Source organism: Odocoileus virginianus, chromosome 22 (assembly GCF_023699985.2).
Source record: "Odocoileus virginianus isolate 20LAN1187 ecotype Illinois chromosome 22, Ovbor_1.2, whole genome shotgun sequence".
Lineage (NCBI taxonomy): Eukaryota > Metazoa > Chordata > Mammalia > Artiodactyla > Cervidae > Odocoileus > Odocoileus virginianus.
Genome location: NC_069695.1, coordinates 31,893,126 through 31,912,943, shown reverse-complemented (window position 1 = coordinate 31,912,943; position 19,818 = coordinate 31,893,126). Strand labels below are relative to the sequence as shown.

General features: G+C 38.1%; 1 protein-coding gene across 1 annotated transcript in view; it reads right to left on the bottom strand.

Moving 5' to 3' along the window:
• DSG3 (desmoglein 3) overlaps window positions 1-17,487 on the bottom strand; it is a 32,356-nt gene extending 14,869 nt beyond the window's left edge. The window contains exons 1-8 of the mRNA XM_020902014.2: window positions 17,073-17,487; window positions 7,821-7,856; window positions 7,160-7,291; window positions 5,125-5,280; window positions 4,422-4,566; window positions 3,613-3,779; window positions 2,485-2,613; window positions 2,014-2,199 (exon numbers count right to left, since the gene is read on the bottom strand). Coding sequence (XP_020757673.2) covers window positions 2,014-2,199; window positions 2,485-2,613; window positions 3,613-3,779; window positions 4,422-4,566; window positions 5,125-5,280; window positions 7,160-7,291; window positions 7,821-7,856; window positions 17,073-17,120 — 999 coding nt within the window. The 5' untranslated portion in view covers window positions 17,121-17,487. The remainder of the gene's footprint in view (window positions 1-2,013; window positions 2,200-2,484; window positions 2,614-3,612; window positions 3,780-4,421; window positions 4,567-5,124; window positions 5,281-7,159; window positions 7,292-7,820; window positions 7,857-17,072) is intronic.
• Between the last annotated feature and the right edge of the window lie 2,331 nt (window positions 17,488-19,818).

The following is a 19,818-nucleotide window of genomic DNA, read 5'->3' as shown; positions in this document are numbered from 1 at the left end:
ACAAATTACAACCCACAATACATTCCTGTAAAGGGTAGCTACATCCACTCACAGAAGAGTGAATTCTGTGCAGTGGATATAGTGGATTCATGTGCAGTAATATCTTTCCTGACTTAAAAAAATTCAGAAATGGCAAATTATCTTACTAAACTTGGTTGGCACATAGGCTTCTGTAAAGCCGTGAGAGGGTGGCCCACTAGCTCTTCATAGAACCGTTTTCACCTGGTCTTATGTGTTCACTATTTGTTTGACTCTTATATTGAAGTGGCAAAAGTCAAGGCCAAGGATATCCCAGGATAGCTCGTTTCATTCACTAGTAAATTTTCTAAGGGTGATGGGATAAGGAAATGTTCATTTTGGTTACATTGGAGTATAACTGAAAATAATATATGAGATCTAGATTTGAGTTTTAATTTGGCAGTGGCTGGTTTTGTGGGACTCAAGTGTTTCCTAGTGGAGAGGAAGAGAAAGCTGCTCAAACTGGTCATTATAATGTAAGGGCTAAGTGACGAAAGAGATGGTAGAGTCTCTGTGAAGGCGAGTGAAGACTTGGACTTGAGAAAAATCAGGAAAGGTTTCCTAGAGGTTTTCGTGTGAGCGTTTCAGGGTGAGGAAGAGTCATTCAGGCATAGTAAATGCCAGACTTAGCAGAAGGTGACAGAGAGCTGGTGATCGTGAGAGGCCTGGGGTACAGCTCTGAGGGGGCTGAAGGTCATCCCCAAGGCCAGCGGGTGGTCATCAACCCTGGCTGCACGTCAGAGCCCCCTGGGGAGCCGCTCGGCCTTCCCTGAAGACAGACTGGACCAAGCGCTCCTGTGTTCCCACGGGCTAGGAGGAGCTGCAGGGGACTCAAAGGGACAGTCCTAACTGAGGGCCGTTCTCACAGCCAATGAGAACAAGGAAAGTTTTTAAGGGAGAGTAATTGGTCCAAACTGTTTTTCAGAAACATGTGGTAGAGGAGAATGAAGAGGGGTAGGCTCGGGAGGTGGGGGTGGGGAAGTCTACCAGAAGGAATTGCCAGGCAGCACCGGCCATAGGAAGGAAGGCCAGGGCAGACTATAAATATGGTTTCTAGGGCAGAGTTTGATGTGTGGCTCTAGGTGGTGAGAAGATGCCACAGTTGAAAGATAAGGCCCAGGTTTCTAGTTTGGGAGACTGGGAGATGCCAATACAGAAGACTGGGAACATCTGGTCCCAGGTATTCTTGGGAGTTTATAATAAAACCTTGCAACTGAGGAGGGCTGTAGCTCACTCTCTGAAAAGCAGAGTAATAGGAACTCTTATGGGGCTTCCAGCAATCCGGAATTGCAGCAGTCGCCCTGTTAAGGGAATATTATAGGTCTGTCATTCTGCTGGACTCACGGAATTAAAGAGAGAAGCTCATATAGTCCAATGTCCTATGCCAAGGAATGTTCTAAAACAGTGGTAATATTTTTCTAGTCTATACAATAGCCAAACATAAATAGGTTTATGTTATTTCAGATGAAGAGTCTGTTGTAACCAAGCCTGTTAAATGGAAGTTTTACTCAATTGTTTATTTTGCAAACTTAATTTATATATTCCCATTTTCTAGAAAAAGTTGCAGTTTTTCCCTTCTGAGGACTGTAGCTAATCCATTTAAAGGAAGTTGACAAATTCACAAGCCACTATTCCATGTATTCTTGTCTGTTCCTGAGTTTAAGTCAGGAAATGTTTTACTTTCTTGTGCTTAAAACAGGCACACTGATAAATAAATGTCCATTAGTGTGTTTGTGTTTCTGTAGAAAGGATGATAGTTTGGAAGGATTTATTAATTGATTTATTAATCAACATGTTAAGAAAAGTCTCCTTAGGAAATGGGGCTGTGTTTTCAAAATTCTCTCTACTTTTGTGTGTTTTTTATATTTTCTGTAGAGAAGTGGTATTATTATTTGTAAGTGAATAAAGTTTATTTATGACAGTTTCGGCTAACATAAAGTAACGGTTTTGGTTAATACAGAATGTTTTTCCCACTGAAAGGAAATCAGACCTTACCTTAACTACTTTCAGGATACCTTCGTTAGTTCTGGGATCAGTTTGTATTTCAAACCAATTCCCTTCATTTCCAGAGGTAAAGAAGAACTCTGCAAGCCAATTATCAGTGAACTCTTCATCCAAATCTATTACTTGAAATCGAAGCAACTCAGAACTTAAAGTGTTTTCTTCAATGCGTGCTAAATACTAAAAAAAAAAAAAAGGGCAGAATTTAAGTTTTAATGTCAGGTTTTATCTAAAAGAATTATAGTCATTCTGAATGGCATTAATCATTAATTCTCAAATTATGGATTGCCTTTTTGCTGGTTCCTGAATTCTTATTTTTATAATAGCTTATTTTAAAAGAAAAGTGCAGAGAATGTAACTAAAAGCCTGCAAGCCAGCAAATCCTGAATTATGGTGGTAAGGTATAACAATATTTATATATAATTATGTTTTAAATAATTATTTTTCAAGGAATAAAAGGCACACCTGTGATTCTCTGAATGTTGGGAAATTATCATTGACATCTTTCACTTTAATACTACATTCACACTGAGCTGATAGTCCTTCTCCATCTTTGTCTGCACCACTCACAACCAGGCGATAGCTGCTAACTTGCTAAATTTGGAGAAAAAAATAAAGAAAAATGATTAATCTCTAGTGTCAGGGATACAAATGACAACTACTTGCTTCCTATGGGAAGGAAGTGAAAATATTTAAATTCATGGCTCATTCTCTAGAAGGACTGCATGCACTTTCATTGTCCACCATAGAAGAGGCATGAGGAACACAGGCCCCACATTGGGGAAAGTCTCAACAGGGCTGACACAAGTTTTCTCTTTTGTGAGCTTCTTAGGGCAGGAAGGTGCGCTAACAGCAAAAATGGACAATGAGGATGGTACTCTGTTTATCTGAGGGAAGCTCATTTATAGAGCTTCCTTGCTGGTCTGATCAGAAAATCATTTGTGTAAAAGTAATACAGAGTCTGATGGGGTCTTGTGTGTTGTTGGAGATGTGTTGGTAGGACAATGGAGAAGAGAGGGTAAGGGGATTCTTTTTTCTTTCTCCCTTGTGGCTGCTCCATGTAATTTATGGGACCTTAGTTTCCTAACCAAGGATTGAATCCGGGTTGCTCAGCAGAGAGAGCATGAAGCCCTACCACTGGACCATCAGGTAATTCCTGGGGATTCTCTAGTGTTCTAGAAACAGGAGTAACATGGAAAGAAGTCAGGAGAAAAAGCACGGCATCAGAGATGGCTTTATTCCAGATACAAATTTCTCCCTAGGAAATTTCCTTTTCCTCCATCACATGAGGGATTAGCCCCAGTTCAGTCTCTGCCTGTGGATACAATGCCTTCTCTTATTCCCTCAGTTTAACTTCCATGGATATGGGATACTCATTTGTTGAGGTACAATCAATTGTGCAGGTCTCAGACACACAGCCCACCCCAGCAAAATCACAGTAGAATGCAAGGAGCTTCCCTTGATTGGGTCAGTTGAATCCAGGGAACCCCTCTTCCTTCCCTCTTTCATTCTTAGGTAGAAGGGAGTCACCTCTTTTGGGTTTCTTACAACTAAATCCTGAGTTATTGAATGCTCCCAAGTGCCTTGCTTTACCTCTCGATCAAGTGAATTGGTCAAAGTGCGGACTTCCCCTGTGTGTCTGCTTAGGAGGAACATGGGTGTGCCTGCAGGTTCCTGAGAGATGATTTTGAAGGCAATTTTAGAGTTCAAGTGGTTCGGTTCATCTGCGTCTGTGGCATTTAGGATCATCACCAGTGAGTCTAGGAGTACAGAAGTTCATTAAAGACAATGTAAAGATTGACATTATATTCACATTAAATATTCAACACAATTTCAAATTGATCTTTGTGTTTTAAGATCTTAAAACTATCTGTATGCTAAAAAACTACACGTCATGTGCAATATCTCTTACCCAGTCAGGTGACTGAATCAGGTGACCCTTGCTGCCTCCCATAAAAATCCTCCACTTCTCACTAAGCCTTGGTTGGTTGTGTTGAGCTTGAGACTGTTTTCTCTTCATTTTTTTGCCCTTGCTGAATGGCTTCCCTTCTCGCTTTCCCCCCAATTATCCATGTAAGGAGTGTGTCTCTGTCTCTTATAATCTAAGAAAGCCCAGCTGATGCATCTGGGTTGTCTAAAGCTACCTCTTCACCTTTGTGACTAGAATAAGCTTTGACTTGATAACACAACCACAACCTAGATATACAATGGCAGTGGATGAGTAGCTCAATCACAAATATTAGCAAGGGAGACCCAGACTGTCTTCATGAATTTTTCTACAAAACTACTGACGAAACTAAGAGAGTAAATTAGCTTGTAAAAATGATGTACTATAAATGATGCTTGTATCTGAAAGTTAAACAAAAAAAAATTAAAAGTGGTATTTACTGCAGAAGACTTACTTGAAGCACTATTTTCTTCAATTTCACCCTGGAATATGCTTTGTGAAAATACTGGAGCATTGTCATTTATATCTAAAATTTTGACCGTTAGTATAAGTGGTTTTTCTACCTCTTGTCCTAGGGCATTGAAAGCACGACATGTAATCTAGAAAAGGAGAGGACATGTTAATGAATGTTCTACAACATCAGTTTGCTTATTATTAAAACTTGTTGAGATAAGGCCTCTCCTAGCATGTATAGTATTTTTGTGCAAAGAGGAAAAATATTTTTCCCAAAGAGGAGACAAAGTAGGAAAGTGTCTACTCTGGGTAGACTAGTTGGCCAAGTTTCCCCTTCTTGGGGGCTGGTACTTTGTCTCCTGGTACCCAGAAGGTCTTGGCCAGAAGCCTGCTGGAGTTCAGTGTTTATACACCCTCCTGGGTTGTTCCTTCAGAGGCACAACCTTCAGAGGCTATTTGTTTTATTTTTTTACTTTTATGCTGCACATTGCAGCCTGTGGGATTTTAGTTTCCCAGCCCGGAGTTGAACCTGTGGCCCCTGCAGTAGAAGCCCAGAGTCCTGACCACTGGATCATTAGGGAAGTCCAAGGAAGACTCTTTGTTATTTGATGGTGAATGAATTCATGCACTGATATCCTTCTCGATTAACCTTCTAAAGTCACTGCCACAAGGGAAAGGGTGGCTGATATCAAGGACACACTTACCTGGAAGCTTGGGGTTACTTCTCGATCAACTATGGCCGTTATGTTAATTTCTCCAGTGTTTTTGTCAATGACAAAGATTCCAAAGGGGGGCTGATCAATTCCTATTCCAGAGATGCGGTAGGTAATTTTCTGGGTTGCTTCGCAGTCTGAAGTAATCTGCAGCCCAAAATACCCAAAATGTTAAGGTGATCATCACCCAGGCCTCTTCCTTCCCCCCTGTCCTCCACACTTTCAAGTCATCGGTTCATTTTATTCATGCTTTCTGACACTGCGTTGTTTATTCTTTGCCTTGATAGCCTGGAAAATCCCATGGATGGAGAAGCCTGGTGGGCTGCAGTCCATGGGGTTGCTGAGAGTCGGACACAACTAAGCGACTTCTCTTTCACTTTTCACTTTCATGTGTTGGAGAAGGAAACGGCAACCCCACTCCAGTGTTCTTGCCTGGGAAAACCCCAGGGACTGGGGAGCCTGGTGGGCTGCCGTCGATGGGGTTGCACAGAGTCAGGCACGACTGAAGTGACTTAGCAGCAGCAGCAGCTACTAGGAATATGAAATAAATTCAAATTGTTTCCTCTGTTGCCCAGTATGGACCAATGTGCATTAACCTTTCCAGCTTTAGAATATTTGCCCAGATTGTGGTCACCATAGTGATGTTAAAAGGTTGAGAGAAAGTCAAGGACACCTAATGTTGACAAGGCTATTACTGAATGCCTCCTTGCTTAGCAGATAACACACACACAAAATGACATTTAGTTGTAAATAGGAGGAGCTGGAGAAAAAATGGAAGGGAATAATATACTAAGTATTAAAAATATTAGAATGAATTGCTTTTATTATTATTAATCTTTAAATTTTAAATAGGGAAAATTTCAAATATAAAGTTAGAAGGTATAATGAACCTGATATATCTCATCACCCAACTTCAACAGTTCTGAATACATGGCCAATCCAATGTTGACTCTCTACCATCTTGTCTTATTGCTGTATATTGGTTTGCTATGATTTCAAATCTACTTTTTTATTTTTATCTAGGAATAGAGTTGCTTTGTTTTAAGAGTGCGGTTGTTTGCATTGAGGAAGCTGTCAGAATGTTGTTGTGGACATCTGTGGCTGTCAATATCCACTCAGCTCAGCTGTCGCGGAGCAACATTGGGGGCTTATTGATACAAACATGTGGAGAAGTCACTATGGCTGGGAGACATTTAAGCTTTAAATAGGAAGAGTTTGTGAGGACTTCTTAAGAGTGTTCCAGTCTGGGCAAGGCAACCCTTAGCTGATCTAAATGCCTCTCTGAAGACCTTGGGGCATTCGCTCCTGCCTGGGCAAGGCATCTTTTGCCTGGCAGTGGTGAAAACTGTAATCTTGCCTGCCACTACCTCTGTTCCCTAGCAACGTGCTCTAGTGATAAGGGGCTTTTGCTTTTGCACTGGTAGCCAGACATCAGCTTGTGATTGACTAAACTGACTCTCCTGAGAACCAACTGGTAGAAAGGTCCACCTTAACTTAATCTGGACTCTCTTCCTTTAACCTCTCTTGCCTGGAACAATACTGTGATTAATCTACACTTGATTAGGAGTATGGTATTTTGTGGTTTATTGAGAGACATTATCCTATATGTTTTTGGCTTGTGAAATTTTTATAACTCCTGCAGTGAACCCATGTTAAATAAATTATTGGTAAAGACAGTCACATTCTCTGAGGATAATTTGCTGCCCCAAACAAAGAACTTATCCATATACATTTTTCTATTCGTTTGCTAGAATCTGAATCCCAAAAGGCATACCATTGAATATATTGATATGGCTCTTAATTATTTTTAATTACTCTGGAAGCTGTAACTCCTTCATCTTTCTCTTTTATATTGATATTATTAATACTATTATTGTTGTATTTTTTGTGTTGTTGAAAATACCAGGTTATTTGTTGTATGGACTCCTCAATTTGTATTTTGCTAATTGGAATTTCTGCATTATTCTAATTTACACCTAGTGCATTTTTTCTCAAAACTCACATTGCTTCTGCTTATAAGACTTACTTTGGCAATTGGATTTCTGTACGAGTTGTCTTCTCCTTCTCTGCAGGGTCTTGCGAATTTCACCCACTCACGTTTGTATCTCCTTTTGCCTTGTTGTATTGCTGTCTCATATTCTTCGTATTGTCCTTTTGTCTTATTCAAAAAGGGGTTACATTTTATTATGCACATTGTTGGAAATATTTGCTTTAAATTTTGTTTTTTTGAGTATTAATTACAGACACCTAGGTTGAGGAGTCTCCTATGTTTCAAGATATTTAAGATGGTTAAATACCCAATTTTCTCTCCCTTACACTATCATGCAAAGAAGAAACAGTAAATAACTAAAACAGCTACAGAGCTATATGATTTTTTAATATTAGCATTTAATCATATTTTATATTTCCTATATATATTACACAACATCTAACTGTTCTGGGCACATAATACTGGTTTAATGAAATCCTGTTGATATTTTAAGATAAGACGAAAGAATGCATGAGGTAAATTACGAAAATGACATCGATTCATGCTTGTATTTAAGTATTACTAGGTTAGTTGTTAGAATTGTATTTTCACAATTAAATTTTTTAGTAACTTAAAATATTAAATAAATATTTATTTTTCATGAGTACAATTTTTTAACTAAACTATTTTAATTGCAAAAAACTTTTTCATACTTTACCTGTATTCTCAATTCTCCATGAACCAACAGAACCACCTGTAGACATTTAAATAAAGTCAAATTAAACATGAATTCCTCAAATAAGTAATTACATAAGATAATAATTCTGATTTTTACATTCTGCTGTTCATATTGTAGTTGTTTGTTTCAAGAGGGAAGGAACACAAGAATACCTATGACTGACTCATGTTGATGTGTGGCAGAAACCAGCACAGCATTGTAAAGCAATTATCCTCCGGTTAAAAATAATAAAAACAGCAAAGAAGTAGGTTTGAACAAGCAGTATTCAAAGAGCAAAAAAAATAGTCTTCATGTAAGCAGTTCCTTCAGTTGTGTAATCTGATTATAGAATTTTAATGACGTTCAGGAGAATCTATTGGACTTTTCAAAATTCTAACAATTGTTGCAACAACCAGACGTTTCTTACCTGTCTGCTCTATAAGCACTTACCAGGAGCTGTGGAAGCTCTTGCTTTGGGAAACAATGATGAGCATTATTATAATAAGCTTCAGAAAGTACCACAGGAGGTTATTAAAAGCCATGACCTACTCTACTGACTTGGCAATGCCGTTTTCGTTAGTTGCAATTCCAGGGTAAGGCATTTTCTTAGTCATATAAGAGTTGAGAGAATGGAAAGGACCTAGTCTAATTTAGAGAATGAAATGTAAAAGATGGGGATGTACTATTCCAATCACAAAACTGTTTGCTATGGAATGTGGATTTGTGCATCTCTGCTCTACTAGTTCAATTTAAATTTGAGCTTAATTTTCCTACTGATCTGAAAGAAATAAAGATAAGATGAAGTCAGGCCAGGCTAGGTCTTCACCTTCTCAAGAGTATATAGGACCTTCATCTGTGTGATTTTCAGTGTTGTTTTCTACCTGGAATGCATTCTTACCTTCACACACTTGAATACTGTATTACTCATCCCTGAAGATCATGAAGTCTCCATGAAACTGTCCTTACTGATGTCTCCTTTTCTAAGTTTGTAAAACACATATTCTGTACTGTGCAATTTAGCCCATAATGGTTTACCGTGATTTATTATTTCTTATGCTTTTATGTACATTATATGGTGTTGAGCCAAGAGAATTGCAAACTTTCCAAATCAGTGCTTCTATATTATTATTATTGTTTTTGCAATCTTTACAATGCTGATCCCTTAGCAGATGTTTAAAAACTGTTTTCTGACTCACTGACTCACTGATTTGAAGACAATCTGGAAGGGAAAAGATTATGAAAAATAAATCAGGACAAAGGAAATTGTTTTATGTGTCAGATGCTGTTCATAGAGCTTTATGTTTAATATCTCACTTAACACAGCAGCCATCTGAAGGATGCTGTAATCCCTCTTTCAGGGATGAAGTAAAGGAGAATACTCATGAGAAAATGAGTACTTTGCTCCAACTAACAGGCCTCGGATTTGAATCTCTGCAGCCTGACTCTAAAGTGTGCACATCACCACTACACTAGATTCTTAAGTCAGAGTAGGAAAGTATAAGTCAGTCAGTATAGAAAATAAAAACGAGTCATAGAAAAAAAGTTATGTGGTAGTCAATTTAGATTTCTTCCTGGCAAAGGCTGCAGTTAATCCTGAAACAATGTAGATTTATTACATCGCTTATTTTGGAAGGCTATAATAAAGAGGCAAGTCCCAGTCTGAATCAAAGGAAAAATGATATCAGACGTAGGATGCGAGGACCCTTCCATTCTAAAAATTTCAATAAAATCTTTATTTCAAAGGATGTTTGTTAAAATTGTCATGGAAGAGAACCATGACTTGTGGTTATAACAAGTCTGAAAATGATTTAACAGCATTGCTGCTCTTTTTAAAACAGTATCATGAGTTACTTGGGGGCTTCCCAGGTGGCGCTAGTGGTAAAGAATCTGCTTGCCAATGCAGGAGACGAGATGTAGGTTTGAACCCTGGGTTGGGAAGATCCCCTGAGGAAGGAAATGGCAACCCACTTCAGTATCCTTGCCTGGAAAGTTCCATGGACAGAGGAGCCCAGTGGGCTGCTCTGCAGTCCATGGAGTCGCAGAGAGGCAGACACGACTGAGTACACAGGCACACATGCATTACGTGGGAGAAAAGGCCAGGGCAATGTAGTCATTATACACCTTTCCAGTTCCTAAGAACAACTCAGCCACACGTAAGGGGAGGGGTGGACCAGGTATGATCCCTTTTACAGGAAAACTGGAGTCATCCTGAAAATATGAATCACGTTTGTACTAGCCCTGTGGAGAATGATTCTTCTAATAGACATTAAGATTTCTGTTTTTCTGGGAAGTGAAGAAAGGACAAACCCTAAACTGTGGAAAACGAGCATTGCAGACAGGTGTTTCTTACTTGTTAAGTCATTTCTTTGACTCGGAACCCTTAAAGAAGCTGCTCGGCCACACCTTTACTCTTTCCCATCCTCTCTTTCAAAGTCAGACCACCAGGAATGTTTTCCAATTTTAGGGAATATTGTGAAAATATAATCTTTGTTGTGTTTTTAGGAATATGGGGACAGTTACTAAGAACACTTTTGAATAATGCAGTGCTTTTTAAATATGTATTTAGACATATAGTCATAGCTTCACATTATTCCCAAGTATTTTTTTAAAAAATGTTACTATTTGAGTTAATTAGTACTTACATGCAGCTACTTAGTTGTTTTAGTTACATTGTTCATATAATTGTTTTGAATATCTAATAAATATTTCCATAGCTTCTTGACAATGTAAATCAATTGTCTTTTTTGTGGCCTAGAGTCTAGAAAATAGCAGTGTGGGGAAAACACTCTGTATCTTGTGAATTCATTTTTCTTTCTTCCCTGTGTTCCCTGGTTATGGTTTTATAATTTTGACTGTATGATTTATAAAGAAGTGACATGGTCTAAATGCCTTGGTATACATAGGAATTAGAAATGTTTTATTAAAAGCAAATAAGATTATTAAGTTAATAAAAAGCATGCGACATAAAGTGGCTTGATATTCATGTGCCCTGTTTGCTAACTAAAATGTATATGGTTATATCATTAAGATTCCTATTGAGTATGGTAGGTTTGTAATAAATATATTTTGAGGATGTGGGTGACTGGATTTTTAAAAATCTTATATAATAACAATTGCTTTTTACTGAGTTTGGCTAAGGTTTTGTTTAGAGTAATCTGAAACTTCAGCCTGGGGAAGGAAGGTCAGACTGTTTGAGTATGCATTGGATTCAGGAACCTAGTCCTAGCCAGCATAAGGCATGGCCATTTTTCTCTGCATGGGATAAGATCACACCCACTCCTCTCTGGGAAATTTGCAGAATGAGCGGGGTAATTCAAAGGAATCATTACAAATTTTCAACTTGATTTTTAAAATTAATAATTATTTTTGAAAAGTTCATGAAACACATGTATGTATACAGGTTGGTGATACTATTTTTATAATTGGTTAGATGCAAGATTATGTGTCAGATTAAAGAGGTCAATAAATATGTATTGACTTTCTGAAGTTAAGATTTAAAAAATCCAGAAGTATTTTAATAAGCTTCGTGTATATCAAGGAAAATTCCTTAATTGAACAAAAATGGTTTATATTTAATTACTTAAGAAGTATTTAATTTAGGAGAGTTCAACACTTTAATAACTGATGTTTAGAGTAAATTCTATTTAGAAAATTAAGCCCTTTTTCAGGAGCTCATTTTAAGTACTGTGTAAGACACAGTTTATCCCAGGTGGCTCAGTGGTAAAGAATCTGCCAGCCAATGCAGGAGATGTAAGAGATGTGGGTTCAATCCCTGGGTTGGGAAGATCCTCTGGAGAAGAAAATGGCAACCCACTCCAGTATTCTTGCCTGGGAAATCCTATGGACAGAGGAGCCTTGTGGGCCATAGTCCATGGGGTCACAAAGAGTCAGACACAACCTATTCACTAAACAACAGGAACAAAGGTGCAGTTAAGTGTAGAAATACAAAACTGGACATTGGATCCTAAATCCCTCAATTAAAATCCTAGTCTTATCATGTACTAGCTGAAAAACTTGGGAACATTATTTAATTTTTCAGTTTCCTCATCTATAAAATAGTTATAATAATTCTACTAACTTGATAGATTTGTTGTGAGGATTAAATGAATTAACAGGTCTAAAACAGAGATGAACCCTAGCCTACAGTAACTGCTTAATAAGTGTTAATTACCTCTGTTTGGACTTAAAAAAGATGTAAAAGAGCCACTGTGATATGATCTTTCATTATTGTTACTCATGTCAAGGCACATAGAACTCATTCTTGAGCCTCAGAAAGAGATAAGAAGCAGTGTTCCACTGTCCAATTGTGTGATTTGCCCGCTGTGCAACTCCAGGGGACATTGTTCACATTGGAGTTTATGTGAATGTGCTGTCTGGCATTGTGCAGTGTACAGCCTGGTCAACTGTGCAGCGGTCATACAAGGAAAATGTGCACATTACATGGATTCAATTATTTATAGTATAATTATGGATAGTAACCAGTTGCCTCTGTAATTCTTATAATCAACTTCACAAAGCAAGCTGTCTCCTTGGTGGTTTAGTTGCCAAGTCGTGTCCGACTCTTGCCCTAATTCTTGTAATGGACTTCACAAAGCAAACCCTCTCCTGAGGCTATCAGACTGACTTAACTGGAAAGGAAGAGCCAAAGGCTAAGAGGTTTATGAGAAGCATCATGGACACCAAGTCTTCCAGTTCTAAATGAAAACCGGTTTCGAGTATTAAGCAACTGGGAGTGGTAATTGGTGGAAGTAAATAATTACATCTTTCCTATGGTTTGTCCATCAGTCAGGGCTGGCTGGAATCGCTTGGCAAGGTTATTCTGATTTTAGAATTTTAACTGTTGGAGAGGTTCAGGAGGAAATTAACTTTCATATATTTACCAGCATTGGAAATTGGATTGCTTCATCAGTGAAGAGAAGGAAGGATATGTCGAAGATTTTCCTTCTTTGTAGAGTTTGTTTTCAGTAATATGTTCTTGAACTTATACTCTCCTTTCCCTGCTCCTGCTTTCAAGTTTCTATGTTTTTCTTTCAGATAAAACTTAACAAAGATCTTGTGAATTAGCACTAATGGAACCAAGAAATAAAGCAATTATTTTAATTAAAAAAAAAAAATCTGGGCCACTTAGCATACACTTCTTTTGTTAACAGTTTGCTTTCTGGATGTTCTGTAGAGAAAGTGGTTGAAGGGTGTTCTGCTCTATTTGGGGTTTCCCTCATAGCTCAGTCAGTAAAGAATCTGCCTGCAATGTTGGAAACTCTGGTTCGATCCCTGGGTCGGAAAGATCCTCTGGAGAAAGAAATGGCAACCCACTCCAGTCTTCTTGCCTGGAGAATCCCATGGACAGAGGAGCCTGGCAGGCTACAGTCTATGGTATCCCAAGAGTCGGACACGACTTAGCAACTAAATCACCGCCGCTGCTGTATTTAGAACACATTCTAACTCAGAACTTGGTATTTAAACTTTTCTTTTTTTTCCAGCATGAACACTATTAACTTGTTTAAAACATCGTGCTTTAAACATCTGTGGATTTCAAATGCCTGTATTAGTTTTGTAATGAGTAAATCTTTACATAATAATACTGTAACATGAAATTAAATGGCTTATTGTCCAGATGCTATGGGAGTGTTATTTGACAGACCATGTTTCAGATTTAATGGACTTTTGTAATAACTGACCAGTAGTCTCCTTTGAAGACAAACATTGTTTTGGAAAGTTTAAATCTTTGAAGACAAGTATTTTTCAATCACAAAACCTTTCCCCAAAATGTTTACTTGGTATTGTGTAAAACAGATCAAGCAAACAAGGGAAACAGATAAGTGTTAAATTTTACACCAGGCTGGTGTTCCTCACACAGTGCCCTCTCAATGAATCTAGAAGACTAAACAGTTAAAATTTGGGGTAATGCTCCAAGTTTAAAATTTTGTTATTTCCCTAAGCCCACTATCATAATTATTTAAAATTCAGGTTTAATTTTTTTCTGTCAATTTTCAAAAAATTAATCTCGTAATTGTTTTTGATATGCCCTTTCACTCAAGAAAAATGTAGGTTCTTTCTTGACATTAAAACTGATGTTGGTAGTTGTTTAACATAGGAAGGCAGAATATTAAGGCGTTATCAAGTTTCATCTTTATTACTAAAATATTACAAATAATAGGAAGTAGAGTCTTACAAAGCACTTTATATTTTCCGGAACACTTTTTTGCATTCATTGCTGTTTTATTTTTTCTATGGTCATTCTCATTAGTCAGGGGGATATGATTATTCTTATTTGACAGCTGAGGAAGCAAAACCTGGAGTGAGTCAGTGGTACAGGCATAGATTGAAGTCAGTGACTTAGCTTTTATGTATTACCTCTCTAGGCAACCTTTGTATGGTCATAGGTTGGTGGAATTAACTCAAAACCTCCGAACAGGTCTTCCAACTTTCACACCCCACCCTTCAATAACAAAAGATGTACAGTCCAACTCCACAATGCTTTTGAGAACATTGTTCTTTTCCCATCACCACACCATTTCGAAACTCTGGGTGGCTCCCCACTTCTAAAAGGATTTCACTACCCTTCACAGAATGCACTTTTCTGTCTGACCCTCATCTGCCATCCTAACTCACATCTGGGTTCTCCAATGCAGCCAAACTAGTATGTCCCTCGCCCCTAGGCAAGCGCTATAGTTGCGCCTGCCTTAGCTCATGCTGGGCTGACGACGAAATACATGTCCCTGTGGCCCATCTATATTTATCAGAGGGCAGCCCGAATCTCTCCTGGTCCATGGAGCCTGGTTTGCCTACCTCACTTTTTTTTTTTAAATTTTTTTTTTATGTGGACTGTTTTCTAAATCTTTATTGAATTTGTTACAATACTGTTTCTGTACTTTTTATGTTTTGGTTTTTTGGCCCCAAGGCATGTAGGGTCTTAGCTCCCCAACTTGGAATCGAACCCACACCCCCAGCATTGGAAGGCAAAGTCTTAACCACTGGACCACCAGGGAAGTCCCTGCCTAGCTCACTTCTGACTGACACTGCCTTCCACTAATGGGATTAATAGTAGACCAGCCCTGTCCAGTTGAAATAAAGTAACAAATGTGAATCACATATTGAATTTAAAAATTTTTAATATTCATATTAAAAAGGTTAAAAAGATGAAATTAATTTTTTCAATGTACCCCAAGTACGTTGAATACCCAAGTATTTTAAGGTACCCAAAATACTGTCATTTCAATATATAGTTGACATAAAAATTATTGATGACATATTTTATGTTCTTTTTTGGGCTTCCCCTGTGGCTCAGTGGTAAAGAATCTGCCTGCAGTTCAGGAGACACAGATTCAATTCCTGGGTCGAGAAGATCCCCTGGAGGAAGGCATGGCAATCCACTCCAGTATTCTTGCATGGAGAGGAGCCTGGCAGGCTGCAGTCCATAGGGTCACAAAGGGTTGGATGCAATTGAGCACATATGCATGCATGTTCTTTTTTTTCATACAGTCTTCAAAATGAAATGTATACTTTACGCTTAACAGCACATCTCAATACAGATCAACCACGTTTCATTTGGTTAATAGCCACATGTGGCTAGTGGCTACCGTATTGGACAGAGCAGTTCTAGACCACTTAGTTTAATAATTATATATGACGCTATATTGTTGTGTAAATAACTTGTGTATTTTTGTATATGAGCCTGTAAAATTTTCCTGAGGGAGCTTCCCCCATGACTGGCATTATAGAGGCACTGTGGTGGGGGTTATAGTTTAGAGAGGCCTCAATCATTCATTTACCCATTCTTTGAACAACTGTGTGTCCACTGTAAGGTAGATATTATGGTAGGCGTTGGGGATGCAAAGAGGAACAAAACAGCCCTCTGTGTAAGGATCTTACAGCCACTCCAGAACCAGAAGGGTAACTGAGAGGGGTACACATCAGAGAAGGGAAAGAAACTCCCCTAAGCGTGTGGCAGTCCGATTCTGCAACAACACTATTCCAGCATTCCCTGCCGCATATCCCCTAGCTTCCCAGGCTGGTCATTGGTCGGGACACATGGCTTACCAGGCTACCTGCAGTTCCTTTAGTTCAGAAATGACCATCTGGAAAGGTGGGGAAGTCATACAACTGCCGGATTGCTCTTTACAACATTCTTGGGTCAATTAAATTCATTAGATTGACATTCGTTAGTTACACTGTCATAATAGAAGCAGACTCGAACAGGAGGGTGTGATACCAATTTTCTGCTTGACCATTGCCATGACAGAGAAGGCTAAGAAATGCTGGCTACCAGGTGTCTATTCTAATTTTAAGCATATTTAATTTTTAGAAAGTTGTTTCGTGAGCTCTATCTCCCTGTAACTTCTTGAAGTCCAATTATCTCGATTGTTTAGATGAGGACGTGGGGGAAACTGATGCTTAGGCCAACCCAACTTATTGTTGATAAAATGAGGAATTAGTATTAGGGATTTAAAAAATACTCATTATGGTATATTTCACTATTTTTATATCTATGTGGAACTGATTGTGACCAGTTTTTTTCTTCATTAAAACAGCACAGTTAAAGAGCACACGGGCCTGTAACATCTAGTCTAGTTCTTTGCTCTCCAGATTCCACTACTCTTTTATCTAATATTATAGAAAACTTTCCCAGTCAGTAAAAGTTTTAGTTTTCTGGAAAACTGGCTTATAACATATTTTTTTCTCCCTAAAGATTAGATATCTTTTGCACATAATGGCTAAACATAAACACGCTTTTCTTAATAACCCTCCCAGCTTCTCCAGAATCAAACATTGCTTTGATTTTAATTCAATGGTCTTAGACTAGTTAAAAACATGTCAGGTATCAAGACCAGGCATGTACAATTCTTAGCCATGTGCTTAAGACATATATATAACCTTGGGAACTAGACCTCGTTCTCTTTTATGTGTTTTCCTTTGTGTACTAGAATAAAAGCATGACTTTAAAGAAAGTGAAGATACTGTGGAAAATAAAGGTGCAATCAGGATTAATTAGTTCACCAACTAAATATGCTAAATGGCGACTTCCAAATTCGTTTCTATCTGGCTTAGTTTTCCACGTGAAAATACTGCACTAAAATAAAAAGCAACAAAAGGGGGAAATTGGTAATCTTTGCAGTTTCATTTTAAAATGTTTATTTCCACTGAACTCTTTTTAGAATTTATAATAGGGATTCAGCAATCAAATTAACATTCTCTAACAAGGAGGGAAACAGGGAAAGTTTGCAATTATTAGGGAAAAAAAAAAGAACTTACCATTAAAATGGCCAGAGCCCCTGTGGTTCTGAAAGGGAGCCAAGCCATGGTTTCTGATTTCCCTGGTGAACGAAGGGAGCTGCCGCTTTAGTCCTTCCAACCGTCGGCATACGATGTCTCAGGAAAGCCCTTTCTCAGCGACTCTCCTGTCTTCAGGAGTCGGCAGATGGCCTGTTATGCAGAGCCTCCCCGCCCTAAACCAAGGATTGGTCTCACCAGAAACGCTTGCATCACTTTTGCTCCCAGGTAAAAACTTAGACACACCTCAGTTCCTGAAGCAATGAAATCCTTTGTTGGAAGCTGAAAGAGAAGTTCACAGGCTAAAAACCAGTTCTAATAGGAAGGTACCAGATGAATAATAAATTAATCACAGTGTGGAAGGGCAAAAGCTAGCCTTGACTACACTGTAAAAGGATCTAGTTGGCTGGCTCTCATGGTGCCAATTAAAACTGAAAAGTGAAACAAAACATTCAAAATTCCCCCAATCTAACTTGTGGAAGAGCACTTATTTTTAGCTTGAGTATGTGTGAGTAGATTTAAAGTTGAGCAAAATATATTTGGGGAGCTTCCCAGGTGGCACAGTGGTAAAGAATCTGTCTGCCAGTGCAGGAGATGTTGGTTTGATCCCTGAGTTGGAAAGATCTCCTGGAGAAGGAAATGGCAATCCACTCCAGTATTCTTGCCTGAAAAATTCCATGAACAGAGGAGCTTAGTGGGCTACAGTCCATGGGGATCTTAAAGTGTTAGACACAACTGGGCAATTGAGCACACACATGCAAAATATATTTTAGGTGTTAAGCAATATATACATTTTTTGAAAGAAACTGCAGATCTGAAGAAGAAAATCATCACATCAAGCAGTTATTAATAATAGGTTTTGAGTGAAAACAATTAGAAATAAAATTAGACTAAACACAAATGGTGCCTTGGATATTTGAAATCTATAAACCGTGTGTTGCAAAATCAGGTATCTGATAATACTCAGTTGACATCTTTCTGCTGTATTTCTTTTCATTTATAAATTTTAAAAAACGTAGTTTGCAGGGACTTCCCTGGTGGCCCAGTGGTTGAGAATCCACCTCCTGGTGCAGGGGACGTGGGTTTGATCATAGGTTGGAGAACTAAGATCCCACATGCTGTGGTGCAACTAAGCTTGTATGCCACTGCTACTGAAGCCTTTGTGCTTTCAGCATTCCAGATTTTTTTAAAGGTTTGGTAGAAGAACAATATTATCTTTAGAAGTATTTATGCATCAGGTTTTGGAAGCTTTTTAGTTTCAGAAAAACCATTTAATGAGAGTATTTCAGACAGAAAGGACTTCATAGTCAAGGAGTTGGGAAAAAAACACCTTATAGGCGAGATGTTGTGCATTTGGGGGTTTTGTGTGTGTATTTGTAAAAATTTTGGTAAAGTACATGTAATAAAATTTACTATTTTAACTATTTTCAAGTTACAGCTGAGTGACATTAAAGGTATTCACATTGTTGTACAGCCATCACTACCACCCATTTCCGGAAAAAAATTTTGATTTTGTGATAAAGTTTTTGTAAATGAAGTTTTATTGGAACACAGCCACTCCCATTTGTTTATGTGTTGTAAATGGCTGCCTTTGTGGTGAGGGGAGGGCCAAGTTGAGGGGAGTTGAGAATTGGACAGAGACTGTATGGCTGCAAAGCCAAAACTATTCAATACTAACTTATAGGAAATGGGCTTCTCTGGTGGCTCAGACAATAAAGAATCTGCCTTCAAGGCAGGAAACTCAGGTTTGATCCTGGGTTGGGAAGATCCCCTGGAGAAAGTAATGGCAATCCACTCCAGTATTCTTGCCTGGAAAATCCCATGGACAGAGAATCCTGGTGGTCTATAGTCATGGGGTCACAAAGAGTGGGGCACAACTTAGTGACTGAAGTTCTACCACCACCACCAATTTATAAGAAATATTGGCTTTATTTATTTACTTTCAGAAAACACTTGAAAACTGGTGACTAACACTGTATACCTTAAATAGCATTTGTGGCAAATCTGTTGGGTGTTGATGCTAATGGAGGAATAATTAATGAATCGTTTAAACTTAAAAACTTGGAAATTTTCCAAAGATCAAGTTTGATATCCTTTGTAGAATTCCCTCTGAGTTTCATAATGTGTATTTTATTCACTTTTTGATTAGAATCATAAAGTGAACAAACACTGAATCCTTTCTAACATGGAAAGACCGAAGCACAAGCAAAGTCTTTCTTGAATTAGGAAGTGGTTTCTCCATGACAGGACTAGCTAACAAATTTAGGAGGATAGAAGCTGAGATGAGCTTTATTGAACTTATTATTGATTTGTGTAATGCAGAATTCAGCAGTTGAAATGTTTGTTACTTGTGAATTTAGCATCTGAATTTGTTTAACATTGGTGAGAGTTTTGGGTTTAGATGTATGTGTACTGGGGCCATTTTTCTTATAAGATAATGAAAAGAAATGCATATGGGTAAAGTAGAATGGTTAAAAAAATTTTTTTTAAAGAGAGCTTATTAGCTTTACAATTAGAAAAGAAAGTTCTTTAAAAATAAAATGAGCACAGAAAGTCTTTATGTATAACATTCTAAACTTTGGGGTAGGGAAAAAGAGAAGAAATGAACTTCAGTTGCTTCCTTTTCTATAATATCTTGCAATTTCTTCAAAGCAGAGTTAGTGGAGGATGAAGAAGCTTGTTATACTACAGTTCATGGGGTTGCAAAGAGTCAGACATTACTTGCAAA